At 35.6% G+C, this 17269-nt stretch overlaps 1 protein-coding gene across 1 annotated transcript in view; it reads right to left on the reverse strand.

Annotated features, from left to right (window-relative positions):
- Nucleotides 1-17269, reverse strand: part of SPPL2A (signal peptide peptidase like 2A) — a 52357-nt gene that overhangs the window by 23556 nt on the left and 11532 nt on the right. The window contains exons 2-8 of the mRNA XM_060005234.1: nucleotides 11203-11322; nucleotides 10292-10474; nucleotides 9779-9868; nucleotides 9159-9292; nucleotides 5097-5248; nucleotides 784-880; nucleotides 259-360 (exon numbers count right to left, since the gene is read on the reverse strand). Of these exons, the coding sequence (XP_059861217.1) occupies nucleotides 259-360; nucleotides 784-880; nucleotides 5097-5248; nucleotides 9159-9292; nucleotides 9779-9868; nucleotides 10292-10474; nucleotides 11203-11322 (878 nt within the window). The remainder of the gene's footprint in view (nucleotides 1-258; nucleotides 361-783; nucleotides 881-5096; nucleotides 5249-9158; nucleotides 9293-9778; nucleotides 9869-10291; nucleotides 10475-11202; nucleotides 11323-17269) is intronic.

Here is a 17269-nt window from a genome sequence, read left to right on the forward strand (position 1 = left end):
TAATTAAGTATATTTTTGAAGCGTATTTCAGCTTAGATGTTTAAATCCTAATTCATTATTTCCTTCTCTAGACAACCTCAAATCCATTAGCACAAGATCTGCTTATTTAAGAATTTATTTAGCATGTTTCAAGACTATGATGTTCTGGGATAAAAGCCAAAAAAATCCATAATAATCATAATGAACAATTATAAAGGCAAGATATAAAGTAATCCATCCTTAGACTAATCTAAAAGTAAATACAATGAGTATTCATACCTATCTTCATTTCGAAATACAGCCCAAACAACAGCTATTGCTATGCACAGTCCAGAGAGAAAAATAAGTCTCACTTCAATGCTTTTGCCACGACACATAATCCTAAAAGAGAGAGTGAAATAGGTTAATTCACCCTGCAGATGAAACACAATGTTCAGTTAATGTAACAAATCAATGTTAGCCACAGTGACAAGAAAACTTCTGAAATATCAATTTAAAAGTCTTGATTTTAAGTATAACAAATGATACATAATAAAATATTTATCAGTTCAGTAGAACTGTGATGATGAAAATGCTTTATATCTGTGCTGTCCAATACTGTAGCCACTAGCAACATGTGGTTATTTAGCACTTGAAATGCAGATAATGAGACTGGGCAACTGAATTTTTAATTTTATTATTTTAAATTAAAATAGCGACATGCATATTGGACTGCACAGGTTTAAAATAACGCTCCTGTTTTTCCTTGTATTATTTTAAATTACAAAACCCAACATTATAGGCTTCCTCATAAGAGATACATACATGCATTGTCCACATGGTATCTTCTGAATTAGTGCAGCAAGACAGTTGTACAGACTCATCGCTGATGCTATGCAGAAAATTGCTATCATAACATAAACTAGAAAAAAAAAGACACTAAATTACATGAGAACAGAAAGAAACATGATAAGAAAATATTTATACAATCAATATTAATTCTTTAGCTTTTTTACTGGATCATAATACTTTCAATGCAGAGACCATACCATAATCTGAATTGGTTACTAAACTGAAAATATTTAGATCTTGAGCTTTAAGGGTGGGTATTTTATGTGTTGTTTTAGTTCCATTACACACTGGTAGGATTTCTTTAGGGGCTGAAGCTGGCTCCACAGTTTCTTTCTTTTTGAAAAAATTTACTATTTTTTTTTATTGAACTATAGTTGATTTACAATATTGTATTAGTTTCAGGTGTACAGCTTCAGATTCTTTTCCATTATAGGTTATTACAAGATATTAAATATACTCCCCTATGCTATACAGTAAATCCTTGTTTATCTTTTTAATATATAGTGGTGTGTATCTGTTAATCCCATACTCTTAATTTATCCCTCCCCCTTCCCTTTCCCCTTTAGTAACCATAAGTTTCTTTTCTATGTCTGTGAGCCTGTTTCTGATTTGTAAATAAGGTGATTTGTATTATGTTTTAGATTCCACATATGTGATATCATATAGTATTAGTCTTTCTGTCTGACTTACTTCATTTAGCATGACAATCTCTAGGTCCATCCATGTTACTGCAAATGGCATTATTTCATTCTTTTTAATGGCTGCATAATATTACACTGTGTGTGTGCGTGCGTGTGTGTGTGTGTGTGTGTGTATATATATATATATATATATACACCACATCTTCTTTATCTATTCATCTATAGATGGGCACTTAGGTTGCTTTTATAATTTGGCTATTGTAAATAATGCTGCAATGAACATAGGGGTGCATATATCTTTTCTAATTAAGTTTTTTTCTTAGAATAAATACCCAGAAGTGGAATTGCTGGATCATATGGTAGCTCTAATTTTAGTTTTTATGGAACCTCCATACTGTTTTCATAGTGGCTGCACCAATTTACATTCCCACCAACAGTGTAGGAGGGTTTCCTTTTCTCCACATCCTCTCCAACATTTATCTGTAGACTTTTTGAAGATGGTCATTCTGAGAGGTGTGAGATGAAACCTCATTGTAGTTTTGATTTGCAGTTTTCTAATAATTAGCGATGTTGAGCATCTTCTCAAGTGCCTATTGACCATCTGAATGTCTTCTTTGGAGAAATGTCTATTTAGGTCTTCTGCCCAGTTTTGGATTAGGTTGTTTGTTTTTTTGATATTGAGTTGTATGAGCTGTTTGTGTGTTTTGGATATTAACCTCTTGTTGGTTGCATCTTTTGCAAATATTTTCTCCCAGTCCATAGGCTGTCTTTTCATTTTGTTTATGGTTTCCTTTGCTGTGCAAAAGCTTATAAATTTAATTAGGTCCCATTTGTTTATTTTTGCTTTTATTTCTTTTGCCTTCGGAGACTGATTTAAGAAAATATTGCTACTATTTATGTCAGTGGCTCTGCATTTTCTATCATTCAATGATTCAAACTCACATGTTTGCTAAAGATGTCTATAAAGTGAGTTGTAGACATTTGTATTTAATTTAAATGTAACGAATGGAGCAATTAATAAAACATTATAAATGCTTTTTAAATTGCAGCTTAAGGATGAGAACTGACACCTACCTTGGACGTTAATCATGATGTCTATATTTTCCTACAGTGGAACTTATCTCTAACAACTTTATATGTGTAAAACTAAATCCACTTAAACAAACCTCTTTGTCTAGATACAATACTAAGGTAGTTAAAATTCACAAATGTTTTTCTATATTAGCTATACTTATTTGAGAATTATTTAAAATTAAAAACATTTGATCTCGCTATTGTTAAAAAGGGGGAGAAATTATTGTACTCTAAAAGTGTTTGTTTTCTGAACTTTCTCAAAATTTCACAATGGAAATACAAATTTTAACTGAATTTTGCAAATTCCACTAGATTTCAGAAAACTATAACTCTGTTTTGTATGTGAGAAAAGAGAGTAAACTAGAGACAGTAAATAAGGGATAGACACTTTCTAATTGGTGACCTTGGACAAATTATTTTTTCGTTCCCTTATTATTCGTTATTGTTATTATTGGATACATATGGTAATCTGAGAAGTAAGATTGACAGTCAAAGATTGCCAAATTGAGTTTGGTTAGTCATCCACCAAAGGTCTCCAACCCAAGATTTAAAACTCTGGTGGAAATCATGCTCTGGAGGCCCTAAGAGAGTTTTAAGGTGTCTCATTCAATGTCATACTATACCTAAGAAAATGATTTGACATGAGAAAGAATTTGGTTAATATAACTATCTTTAGTTACTTTTTTGTGTATGACAACATAAAATGGTAAGGAGAACCTGCAATTTCGTACATTGAACATATTAAGAAATGGCAGCAATTTTAGCCACAACGAACCATTTGAAAGTATACTAAATCTTGCAATATCACACACCATTGTCAGAGTCATAATTAAATCCCATGTCCTAGGATAACCATGAGGTTAATTGATTTTCCTCCTACATTGAAAATTAGTTATAAGCAGGGTTAACTTTTTAAATACGGATGAGTTTAAGGAAATTCCTTACCAAAAATGAAAACATGCTTTAGGGTAAGGTAGAAAAATCTCTTTTTTCTGTCAAAGACCTCTATATATATCAACTGAGGGTCAGACACAAACAGTTGAAAGCTGAGAATTAAATCAGAAAAATTAGCTGTGCAATGATGACCTAATACAAATATCACCCTGGTATCCACTCTCCCAGCAACATATTGAAATATGAGTGATATTCAAAGAAAATTTTTTCTAATTGGAAATATATGTCTTAAGTATAGTTTTAAAGCTGCTGCCATAGGACAGGAGAAATTGAACAATAAGCTGAAACTAACCTTGGGGCCTCATTTTTCTAATCCAGAAACTTATACTAATATTCTCTAAATAAGCATTATAGCCTGTGGTGGTTTTTACAAAGGGTTTCTAATTCTCATCAGGCACACTCTCTCTTTCCCTGGGCTCCCTCCTCTTTTTGCTATATGTCGGCCACAAATAGCAAATTTCCATCCTAATAGACCACTAAGAAGACAGGCCAGGGGATGGGCAAGCCATTATCCTACCTTCTTAAAGGAAAAAGTGTAATTTATTCTCTAGACCACAGGCAAGTACCTGTGTGTTTTTAGATGTAGTATGATCTGAAATGTTTATATAAGTAAAACAAAATTGGAGCAATACAACATCTTGGTTTGCAAAATGACAAAAAGAACAAACAACACTTTGGGGGTAAGCAGAAGCAATAAATCCATAATTTGAATAATCTTCTATTTCATATAACTATATATAGCCACCAAGAAATCCTTAGTCTGCTGCTTAGATACTGGCCTATCATGCTTTAACTGCAGAGAGGGAAACTTAAGGGCCATAGCAATTCTTTCAAGTCATCCATGAAGAAGTGTTCTTATTTCAAGACACTGTATATTTTTTTCCTTTTTTTTTTTTTTTAAATTGGGGTATAGTTGCTTTACAATGTTGTGCTAGCTTCTGCTGTACAGCGAAGTGAATCGGCTATACGTATACATACATCCCCTCTTTTTTGGATTTCTTTCCTATCTAGGTCACCACAGAGCATTAGAAGAGTTCTCTGTGCTATACAGTAGGTTCTCATTAGTCATCTATTTTATACATATTAGTGCATATATGTCAATCCCAACCTCCAAATTCACCCCCTCCTCCCTTCCCACCTTGGTGTCCACACGTTTGTTCTCTACATCTGTAGGACACACTATTTTTTAATTTTTACTATTTTTAAATTGCTTTTCTTTTCTTTTTTTAAAATTTTTTTATTGGGGTATAGTTGTTTTAAAATGTTGTGTTAGTTTCTACTGCACAGCAAAGTGAAGTAGAGTTCCCTGTGCTATACAGCAGGTTCTTATTAGTCATCTATTTCATACATAGTAGTGCATACATGTCAATCCCAACCTCCCAGTTCATCCCACCACCACCCCCACACCGGACACAGTATTTTTTTAATTGGAATATATTTTTTTTAATCCCAGAGTAATAGGGGCCTAACACTTCTGACAGTTTAAAAAGTTCATATCACTCTTTAACTATTCACTGAAGTTTTCCAGGTAGAATGCCTTAAAGGAAAAGATAAATCTGGCAAAGTAAATAAAAAGATGTATGCTAAAAGTAGCAAATATAAAATATGATTTCTTACCCAACCATTTGTAGAAGAAATAAAGTAAGACCATCATAACACAGCAGATGACCACAAATATTACAACTGTTAGAGGACTAAAAGTAAAATATTCTTCCTTCTTTTTCCTCATTTCTCTATCTTCAGTGTTTGTCACTGCCTTCATGCTTTCCCTGCATAAACATACACAGGAACTTCAGCAAATCTCTGCCAAGTATAGTTATTTTAAAAATCTATCTCTAACACCAACTTAGATTTGTTTCTGATTACAAAGTAATATACTTAAAAATTACACACCAAAAGGAAATATTTAATCTAGAAAGTAAAAACTCCCTATAATTCTACCCTCAAGAGTCGATCTGTTATTAACCACTAACTTTTGAAATAGCATTTTTTTCTGGAGGCAAAATTGTTGAAACAGATGACATTTATTACATAAACAAATTAATGTGTATATTATCTAATTTGGAAACTACATTGACGTAATAAGTTTCAAATGATAACCAATTCTTTTTACACACTTAATATTACCAACTTGCAGATAGGAAAGTACATTTAAAATTAGCTTCTCTTCAATGTAAAACACTAAATTCTTCTCTCAGTCAACTCAGTATTTTCTATATGTCTGTTCAGGGCTCACTGACATACTATGAAGGATTCAAAAGGAGTTCAAGACATAGCTTTGTCCTGCCTTGATATAAGATAGCAAAATAGTTTCTAATTCTCCCAACAACATTGCTGGGTCACACAGCTAATAAAAGGCAGACACAGGAGTTGAAGAGGAAAGGGTCACAAGCTTCTTTTGTTGAGCAGTGAGTCTCTGTTCTGTCACCTAATTGTCTCTTCCCAGTTATATGGAACCCACTACATACTTTTCCAGCTCCAGTTCCTTCAACTCTGGTCTACTAAATTCTGTTCCCTTTTCGTATATCCTGACCCTTTTCATCAGGTCTGGGCTCAATACAAACTTTAGGTTAAAAAAAGATTTATTTCTATGAAACTGTACATTTGCCAAACTGCTTATTTACCAACATGCCACTTTCTTATTAGAAAACTGTGGATTGGGATGGTTACTATTCTAGGCATCTGTGACTCTAGGGAGGCTGCCTGGGAAAAGAGCTGGGAGAGGGTCTGGGGAGAGACACACAGTACCTCCCTGAAACTGTAGAGCTGGATGACAGGGTATTAACAAAAGTTTCAATGAAAGTAGTACCTGAGTGGGAAAACATGCCAACCTTTGGTATCTATCATTGCAAACAGATTCATTTAAAGACATTTCTATCACAGAACATATATAAGCCATAATAATCAAAGAGTCATATATTCATATTCAGTGTACTAAAAAGCACCAGGCAATTTCTTGAAGGAAAACATATACTAGATTTAAATCATGTTAAAATAATATAATTCATCTTTTTAAAAAATCGTACTCTTAAATCAGCTCAAGAGCCACATGCAATGAAAAGCTAAGCTTTCTTTCCTGCCATCTTGAGTTTATGATGAGAACCAGTTATAAGAAGGACTCATTATAATAGACTTTAACTCTCTACTGAAAAGTCTTTATACAGAATCAAGGCATGTTTCCCTTTTGCAAAAAGTACCTCTTTCATTTGGCAGGGTAATTCTGGGTTATGAGATCCTGTTCTGATAAATTTTCCATTCCCTAAGCCTTATTCTCTTTTCCCTTTTCTTTCAGTCTAACTCTCTTTACTTGCTAAATAACAGTCCTTGTTTTATTTTTTAAATTAAGATATAATTGACATATCATATTAGTTTCAGATGTACGACACAATTTGATATTTGTATATACTGCAAAATGATCACCATAATAAGTCTAGTTCACATCCATCACCACACAGTTAAAACATTTATTTTCTTGTGATGAGAACTTTTAAGAACTACTTTCTTAGTAACTTTCATATATGCAGTACAGTATTATTAACTATGGTCACCATGCTGTACATTACATCCCCAGGACTTATTTATTTTATAACTGGAAGTTTGTACCTTCACCCATTTTGCCCCCTCCCCACCTGTGGTAACCACCCATCTGTTCTCTGCTCTATGAGTTCTTTTTTTTTTTTTTTTTAAGATTCCACACATAAATGAGATCATTTGGTATTTCTTTGTTTGACTTATTTCACTAAGCATAATGCCATCAAAATCCAGCCATGTTGTTGCGAACAGTCCTTATGTCCTCAATAATTCTACTTTTTATGAAACTTTCTCCATTTTATTACTGATTCATACTCTCTTTCTCTATACTGTCACCCCCACCACCACCAACACACACACTTAGTTCTTTCTATCTTTATCCTGCTCTTAGAATCAGCCTCCTCAATTTCAAAATCCATAATCCTGCAGGTAAAGGACATCTCTCCCAACCCGGCTACTGAAGGCAACACATTCTTTGCTTTTGCCCATCATGTTTTATGAATAAAAGAACTTATACGTGCTGCTCTCCCACCTCCAATTTTCTTGAGGAGGAGCCTGCCCTGACATGTATATGAAGCTTGCCTTGCTAACTCAAAGTGTGGTCCACGGGCCAGTCTGTCAAAAATGCAGAGTCTCAGCACGCATCCTAAGCCTACTAAATCTGAATTTTTAAAAATTTTAATGAGCTCTCAAGACAGTTTGTATGCACATTACAGTTTGAGAAGCACTACTCTAGAGAAGAAACAATTTACATTATAATGTAACTATAGTGAAGATATATATTAAATGGAAAAACATTTTCAATGAATCAGTAGCTTTTGGGAAATTATTTATAAAGTTTCACCATATAATCTAGAAAATGATTTTGGAGCTCTTACATACTATGCTTTATAAAGATTAATAATGAAGAAAAATAATGCTTACTCATGTGAAATCATGTGACTAATACATGCTGAAATGTGTTTTCCAAATATGTAAAATATTTTAAGCTCAATACTCTAGGAATCTACACATGTTAAACCCTAGACTTCTCTCTTGATGAAAGTCAATCAAATTTTAGTACTTTAAGAAATTACAAATAAGCTTATTAGCTTTGGCTAGCGTCAAGTAAGCCCTTTTTAATGGAATCTATAGATCAATTCACAAGTGAATATATCGTCCTTTATGCATAAAATAATATGCTCTGAGCACAATTTTTTACTCAGAGTTATAAATATGAACTGATCCTTCTAAACTACATTGCTGGGACTTTCCTGGTGGTCCAGTGGTAAAGAATCTGCCTTACAGTGCAGAGAATGTGGGTTCGATCCCTGGTCAGGGAACTAAGATCCCAAATGCCGCGGGGCAACTAAGCATGTGTGCCACAACTACTGAGCTCACACACCACAACTAGAGCCCGCATGCTGCAAACTGCAGAGCCCACGTGCTCTGGAGCCTGTGCGCCACAACTAGAGAGAAGCCTGTGCCCCAACAAAAGATCCCGCATGGCTCAACGAAGATCCTGCGTGTCACAGCTAAGACCCGATGCAGCCAAAAGTAAATTAAATACATAAATAAATAATAAATAAATCTTTAAAAAAATAAACAAACTACATTGCTTGCTTTAGTCTACAGCCAAAGGTACGTAACTGTAAGAAGACTGGGCCTAGGTTGTTATTAAATAGAGAAATCTAAATTTCACATACATTTGGCATTTCTATATTTAAATTAAAATATGGACATGTTTAATTAATACCCTTAGAATTACTAAAGCATTAAATAGAATGATGAGGTCACACTGTAATGACTCAACTCAGGAGGAGCTGAAAAACTTCCCACCTTCTCTTGTTTATTTTCTTCCAATCTAAATAGGCACATTAGAATGTTAACTATCTCCACCTTTTCTGGGAGAGGTAATTAAACATTTTAATTTAAGAGTCTCTGGTGAAATTTCAATGTTTCCTTCCCAGCAGAAGAACAAGAGGAACCTATGACTCCCTTCTTCTCAGTGAAAAGTTAAAGACCTGTATGAGGACAAACCTGGCAATCTAATGGTCAGCACTATATTCTAAGAACAAGCAGAACTTTATCTGTTGTTACACGATAAAATGATTAACAAACAATTTTTAACCATTTATCTTAAAAACAATGAAGTTTAATTAAGCTTACAATTCAATTAGCCCACTCCAGTATCCTCCTAATGCCACAGTGAACACAGCAATTACAAAAATAACCACCATAGTATAGTCAAAGTTAGGCCACGATGGAGAATACATTTTCACAGTAATGTTATCTCCGAGAGTCTGAAAGGCAAAATAACAGTTAATACACTGGAATTAGTTTTCTTTTTACTATAGCATATGGCAGCAATATTCCAATTTCATTCTGGAATGGACACTATACATAAGATAGCCAAGAATAATAGAACTGTTTTGACAACATGATATATAGTCTCTTGTCAAAATTATGAGGCTATGCTTTGGTTTATTAAATCTTGAAAGTGCAATGTTCCACACATCACATTTTGTTCAAGGATTTAAAGTTAAATGATACAACACAAAGATTTCTAAAGAGGTCAAAGTAAAGAAATATCCCTTCTAAAGTCAGGACTCTGAAACACCTTGTGCTCAATGGGGGGGGTGCATACTTTCCAAATAAAAACTTGATAGGCCTTTATAACTTCCTGTTAGCAAATGGAACACATATAATAATTTAAATTAAATATCATGGTTAAAAGTAAAAAGCTGTACTATTTATAAACTTTATCTAATATATAATTACTAATTTACCTGCTTTGTATCTTTAAAGTCTTTGTGGTTTATAAATGCAATCAGTATTTTCACATCATGAAATTCAGATTTGTTCCCTGAGGGAGGAAACTAAAAGAAAAAAACATATTGTGAAGACTTATGAACTACTAGTGTATTTACAGAATAAAATACAAGTTATTCATTAAGTACAAACATTACATCTTTTTAAAGTAATAAAACGAAGTTCCATGTGTTCTTAATGTTATAGTAAGAGTTCTCAAACTGGAATCCTTTTAGCATAAACTTAAACTGATATTTTACACACACATACACACACACACACATTCCTAACATAGTCTTGTCTACTTTAGGAATGGAAAAGAAACAAAATTTTCCAAACACCTATCATAACCAGAATGTTTATTTAAAAAGAATCCTACCATCAGATTATTCAAAACTCAGCCCCTAAACCACACACAAAGAAGATAGTTCAATTCCTGTGAAATTTGATATCATGAATTCAAAAGAAGTTATTATAGTTTTATAACTTACGAGGACACTGTTATTGGCAACCAACAATGCTTCAGCACCTCCTGTTTGTGCAATTCTGGCTTTTTCAAGAAAATGGCACGTTCCCCACTGTACCACAACTGCTTTGTTCTTTATTCCATCAGGAGGAATATCAGAAAGGTTGCACAGTGGTGTGGTAGTCAGATTCATCAAACTAATGGAAGTCTGGAAAGAAGAAATGTCTTTAATATTATAAATATCATATTTCACCCTAAATGCATTCAATGACAAAGTGTCAACATTGGTTTAATACAAGGTTCTTTTTTTTTTAAAATTTTATTTATTTATTTATTTTTGGCTGTGTTGGGTCTTCGTTGCTGCACACGGGCTTTCTCTAGTTGTGGTGAGCGGGGGCTACTCTTCATTGCGGTATGTGGGCTTCTCATTATGGTGGCTTCTTTTGTTGCGGAGCATGGGCTCTAGTCACGCGGGCTTCAGTAGTTGTGGCACGTGGGCTCAGTAGTTGTGGCTCGCATGGCTCACAGGCTCTAGAGTGCAGGCTCAGTAGTTGTGGAGCCCAGGCTTAGGTGCTCCGTGGCATGTGGGATCTTCCCAGACCAGGGCTCGAACCCGTGTCCCCTGCATTGGCAGCTGGATTCTTAACCACTGTGCCACCAGGGAAGTCCCAAGGTTCTTTTAAATTAGAAATATTTGATGACAATCAGGCTTTGAGGCAAGTATTTTTATTTTTTTTAATTTATTTATTTATTTTGAGGCAAGTATTTTTAAATTCTCTAACTTGTTTTTCTCACAGACAGAAATACTTAAGCAAAAGCAATAAATATTTATTAATCATAATATAACTAGTTTACATTCTAAAACATAATAATCACTCATTCTTACCATTCAATATTTTTATGTTTATAAATAAATAGAAGCTGTGATTTACTTACTGCGTTTTCTAGGGTACTTGGAAGAGCTGTCCAATGAGGGTTATATAGCATGCAGTAGTCCTTAGATGGTGAAGGCATGCCATTTCCAGATGCATGCAGGATTGCTTCCTGAGCAGCTGTCTAGGACACAAACAATAATTTTCACAGTGGCAATAATTCGGCTTGCCAAGAACTAAGGATTTTAATAAAGCTATTTATATACAGGTTTGACCACATTTCCTTAAGGGGGAAGGTCCTCCAATAAATTGATTTCTTCTTGTTTGAGGAAGTGGTAAAACTGTACATGGTTGCCCAGAACACATTCTTTAAGGAAGATAAGTCACTTTCTTACAGGCCCTTGTTATAAGGGCCATATCCCAGGGAGGAATCTTGTTATGATTTTATAAGTTCAATACTCCCTTTACAGTCTGAAACTTTATTTCCCAATCTCTTATGAGTTATTATTCCATTGTTCATATTCTATAAAAGAAAATGAACTTGAAATCCCTCAACCTATATTACCTTCCATATTCTACGAGTAACTGGGGTGAAAAAAAAAAAAGGTATCATTATTTCTAAGTGCTATCTTTGGAAGAGAACCAGAGCAACTGGAAATCTCAAGTTTTCAAGACCCTGCAACTGCCTATTGCAAAAGACCAGTCTAGAGTTTAGAGTGGAAAAAGAAGATATAGAAACATGTTCGTTCCTTTTACCTCATTTCTCACTACCTAGAAAAGAGAGACAAGAGGTAAGAAGTGACTAAAAAGAACATCCATTGTACATGGGGGTGGGGGGTGGGAGTGGAGCCTATGACATGAAGAAACAGCCTAAGATAACTAGAATACCACTCCACATCTCAATTCCCTTCAAACTTGCATCAGTCCAGATCCTTCCTCTCTCCTCCTTTGAGAAAATCTTACTCTACAACATAAGGGAGAAAAATGATTGTTTGGCAGATAAATATGTTGTACTACTAAGCCTCTGCCACTAAAGCATGCATTAGGTCGAGCTACAGGAAACTGCTGATATTTGATCATTTTTGATCTATAAAATTGTTTATTACATAGAAGTCAATTTACATGTCTAAGAAGTACAGAAATGCTCTAATCCATGCTCTCCTACCTGAAATCTCCCTTGAACATTCGAGATTAGAAAACTTTCTAGCATACTTGGGACTTTATTAGCTTATGGATCTAAACAAGTATAGGGAATTCTTGAAACATGCCATCAGATTACATAAAGTAATTACATAAGGAATCTACTTCTGGAAAAAAGAAATGTAGTTTTCATTCAGCTATATACTTGGTGGCTATGAATGCATTCTGACAGGAGAGGTAAACTGATATGTTAAATTCTTACTGTATACAAACTATTTTTAGGTGTAAACAAACTACACAAATTCAACAAAGTATATTTAGGTTATTGTCATACATTTATTTGATTCACTGTCACTGTTTTATAAATGATGGCTCTGAGACTCAGAGTAGTTACTAACAACCTACGTAAGGTCACACTAACATCATCTACAGTTCTAACTATTGCTGGTAATTTTACAGATAATCATAAGGGTTGATTAGACCCTTATGACATTAAATATTTTTTAAAGAATACTATGTAAGTGAATTGGGTACTTCTTATTGCACCCAACAAAATGGCGCATGATATCAGGATGTCCCGCTATTAGCAATGCTGAGTTTGATTATTTGGTTAACATAGTAACTGCAGGGTTTCTCCAGTGTAAAGTTAAATATTTTTTCCCCTTGTGATTAGTAAGTAATCTGTAGTACAATGTGAACAGTTCAGCAACTTATCACCTAGTGTTTTAGCCTCCATGCCTGAATTTAATTTTACATATTATGTTGGGGGTTGTGAAATGGTGAATGTCAATCCTCTATATTTATTAGCTTGTACTCTTCTTTTTTTTTATAAATTTATTTTATTTATTTATTTTTGGCTGCGTTGGGTCTTCATTGCTGCGTGTGGCCTTTCTCTAGTTGCAGCAAGCGGGGGCTACTCTTCGTTGCAGTGCGCGGGCTTCTCATTGCAGCGGCTTCTCTTGTTGCGGAGCACGGGCTCTAGGCACGCAGGTTTCAGGAGTTGTGGCACACGGGCTCTAGAGCACAGGCTCAGCAGTTGTGGCACATGGCCTCAGTAGTTGTGGCTCGCAGGCTCAGTAGTTGTGGCACGCGGGCCCTAGAGCACAGGCTCAGTAGTTGTGGAGCACGGGCTTAGTTGCTCCGCGGCATGTGGGAACCTCCCAGACCAGGGCTTGAACCCGTGTCCCCTGCATTGGCAGGCGGATTCTTAACCACTGCACCACCACAGAAGCCCTTGTACTCTTCTTTTCTAAAAAAAAAAAGAGCTTTACTCTCTCTCTCTACCACCTTTTGTTTACTATCACTAGAGATTAATTGACTTTTTAAAATTCAATGTAGTGCAATTACAATTATTTGTCTGATGTTCAAATTACCCCAAATTTGGCCAGTAGGGCCTCTTCCACCTTGCTCTTTGTATCCTTTTGGCAAGACCCCATTAGTCTTTGAGGACTTCCTTGTTTTAGGCTGACTTTATCCTTTACCTGCCATAGGTTGGAACCAGTAATTCTACTAAGCTCCTTTTAGAGAGAACTGTATTTAAATTAGGATTTGGGTTTTAACAATGCACACTGCTGAAGTGGTATAACCTTTACAATAGACAATTGGCAATATCAATCAAACTTTTTTAATACTTATAATTCTCTGATTCATATCCTACAGATGTATTACATAATGCACAAAGATTATACAAAGATAGATGTACAAGGACATTCACTGCAATATGTTATAGCAAAAACAAAAAACATCTTCCACAGATAAGAATCCATTACATTATGGTATGCATAGTACACAGCTATTAAAAAGAAAGAACTAGAGGACTTCCCAGGTGGTGCAGTGGTTAAGAGTCTGCCTGCCAATGTAGGGGGCACAGGTCCGAGCCCTGGTCTGGAAATATCCCACATGCCGTGGAGCAACTAAGCCCGTGCGCCACAACTACTGAGCCTGAGCTCTAGAGCCCGCATGCCACAACTACTGAAGCCTGAGCGCCTAGAGTCCATGCTCCACAGCAAAGAGAAGCCACCGCAATGAGAAGCCCACACACCACAACAAAAAGTAGCCCCACTTGCCACAACTAGAGAAAGCCAGTGAGCAGCAATAAAGACCCAATGCAGCCAAAAATAAATGAATAAATAAATTTATTAAAAAATTTAAAAAAAGAAATAACTAGATCTACCTGTAGAAATAGATGTCCATGGTGAGAAAAGCAAGTTCCAGAAAGATATTTATAGTGTTTTCTATTTTTATAAAAATGACCCCCCCTCAAAGCTCCCTATATGTATTTGTACTGTAATGTGAACCTAAAGAATGATGTGGAGAGAGATCAGGCTATTAAAAAAAAGGAGAGGAAAACAAAAGCAAAGATGAGGGTGTAAAAAGATTGGAATGAGAAAATTTAAAAAGGAAAGAAATAATCAAACAAAACAAAAAGGTATGAAGTCCCTCTCCTCTCATCCTGGTTCTCACAGTCACCCCTTAGGGGCTTCTCTTATGTCTTTCCAGATACTATCTATGAATATTTAAGATAGATAGATGTTGGGTTGGCCAAAAAGTTCCTTCGGTTTTTAAGTAAAAATAACAGACACATTTTTCATTTTCACCAAGAACTTTATTGAACAACGTATTCACCCTTTTGTTCCACTACCTTCTGCCATTTTTCAGGCAACTTCATAATTCCCTCTTCCCAAAACTTTTTATATTTTTGAGCAAAGAACTGTTCCAGGTGCCTTTTACAGTATTCCAGGGAAAGGAAATGATTTCCATTAAGAGAATTTTGTAAAGACCAAAATAAATGGAAATCCAAAGGTGCAATGTCTGGTGAATATGGCGGATGAATCAGAACTTCCCAGCCAAGCTGTACAATTTTTGCCTGGTCATCAAAGAAACATGAGGTCTTGCATTATCCTGATGGAAGATTATGCATCTTCTCTTGACTGATTCTGGACACTTTTCATCAAGTGCTGCTTTCAGTTGGTCTACTTGGGAGAAGTACCTGTTGGGATTAATCATTTGGTTTTCTGGAAGGAGCTCATCATAGAGGACTCCCTTCCAATCCCACCATATACACAACATCACCTTCTTTGGTTGAAGACCGGCCTTTGGTGTGGTTGGTGGTGGTTCATTTCACTTGCCCCACAATCTCATCTATACCACATTATTGTACAGCATTCACTTTTCATCACCCATTACAATTTGTTTTAAAAACAGAAACTTCGTTACATTTCAGTAGAGAATCACGTGAGGAAATATGGTCAAGGAGGTTTTTCTCACTTAACTTATGTGGAACCCAAACTTCAAAGTGATTAACATAACCAAGTTATTGCAAATGATTTTCAACGTTTGACTTGGATATTTTGAGTATGTTGGCTATCTCCTGCACGGTATAAAGTTGATTGTTCTCAATTAATGTCTCGGTTTGATCGCTATCGACCTCAACTGGTCTACCCGACCATGGAGCATCGTCCAGTGAGAAATCTCCAGCATGAAACTTTGCAAACCACTTTTGACACGTTCGATCAGTCACAGAACCTTCTCCATACACTACCCAACTCTCTTTTTGCGTTTCAGTTGCATTTTTACCTGTCTTGAAATAATGAAGCATAATATGCTGAAAACGTTGCTTTTTTCTCCCATCTTCAATTTAATAATGGCTATACAAAAATTCACCAATTTTGATTTTTTTTAATGCATGCTGATATGACAACTGTCACATTACAATCTAACAAAATTGCTTCGAATGAAGTTAAAGACAACTAAGCCCTACCAGAGCCATCTTATGGAAAAACCGAATGAACCTTTTGGCCAACCCGATAGATAGATAGATAGATAGATAGATAGATAGATAGATAGATAGATAGATCTCAAACATATACATTGTTGTCTGTTTTACACATATGGGATCATACTATATATACTACTGTGTAGCTTTTCTCAAATTTTACTTTTTAAAGTTTATTTCTTTGAAGTATAACCGATTTACAATGTTAGTCTCTACTGTATAGCAAAGCGATTCTGTCATATATATATTCTTTTCCATTATGGTTTATTACAGGATATTGAATATAGTTCCCTGTGCTATACAATAGGACCTTGTAGTCCATCCTATATATAATAGTTTGCACCTGCTAATCCCAAACTCCCAATCCTTCCCTCCCCCACGCCCCTCCCCCTTGGCAACCACAAGTCTGTTCTCTATGTCTGTGAGTCTGTTTCTGTTTCATAGATAAGTTTGTGTCATATTTTAGATTCCACATGTAAGTGATATCATATGGTATTTGTCTCTTTCTGATTTACTTCACTTAGTATGATAATCTCTAGGTCCGTCCATGTTGCTTCAAGTGGCATTATTGCATTCTTTTTTATGGCTGAGTAGTATTCCATAGTATATGTGTACCACACCTTCTTTATCCATTCATCTGTTGATGGACATTTAGGCTGCTTCTATGTCTCTGCTACTGTAAATAGTGCTGCTATGAACACTGGGGTGCATGTATCTTCTTGAATTATAGTTTTCTCTGGATATACGCCTAGGAATGGGATTGCAGGATCATATGGCAACTCTATTTTTAGCTTTTTGAGGAACCTCCATACTGTTTTCCATAGTGGCTGCATCAATTTACATTCCCACCAACAATGTAGGAGGGTTTCCTTTTCTCTATACCCTCTCCAGTATTTGCTATTTGTAGACTTTTCAATGCTGGCCATTCTGACTGGTGTGAGGTGGTACCTCATTATAGTTTTTTGTTTTTTGTTTTTTTTTGGTCGTACGCGGGCCTCTCACTGTTGTGGCCTCTCCTGTTGCAGAGCACAGGCTCCAGACGTGCAGGCTTAGCGGCCATGGCTCACGGGCCCAGCTGCTCTGCGGCATGTGGGATCTTCCCAGACCGGGCCACGAACCCGTGTCCCCTGCATCGGCAGGCAGACTCTCAACCACTACGCCACCAGGGAAGCCCTGTATGTCTTTTTGGAGAAATGTCTATTTAGCTCATTTGCCC

Source organism: Delphinus delphis, chromosome 2 (assembly GCF_949987515.2).
Source record: "Delphinus delphis chromosome 2, mDelDel1.2, whole genome shotgun sequence".
NCBI classification, from domain to species: Eukaryota; Metazoa; Chordata; class Mammalia; order Artiodactyla; family Delphinidae; genus Delphinus; species Delphinus delphis.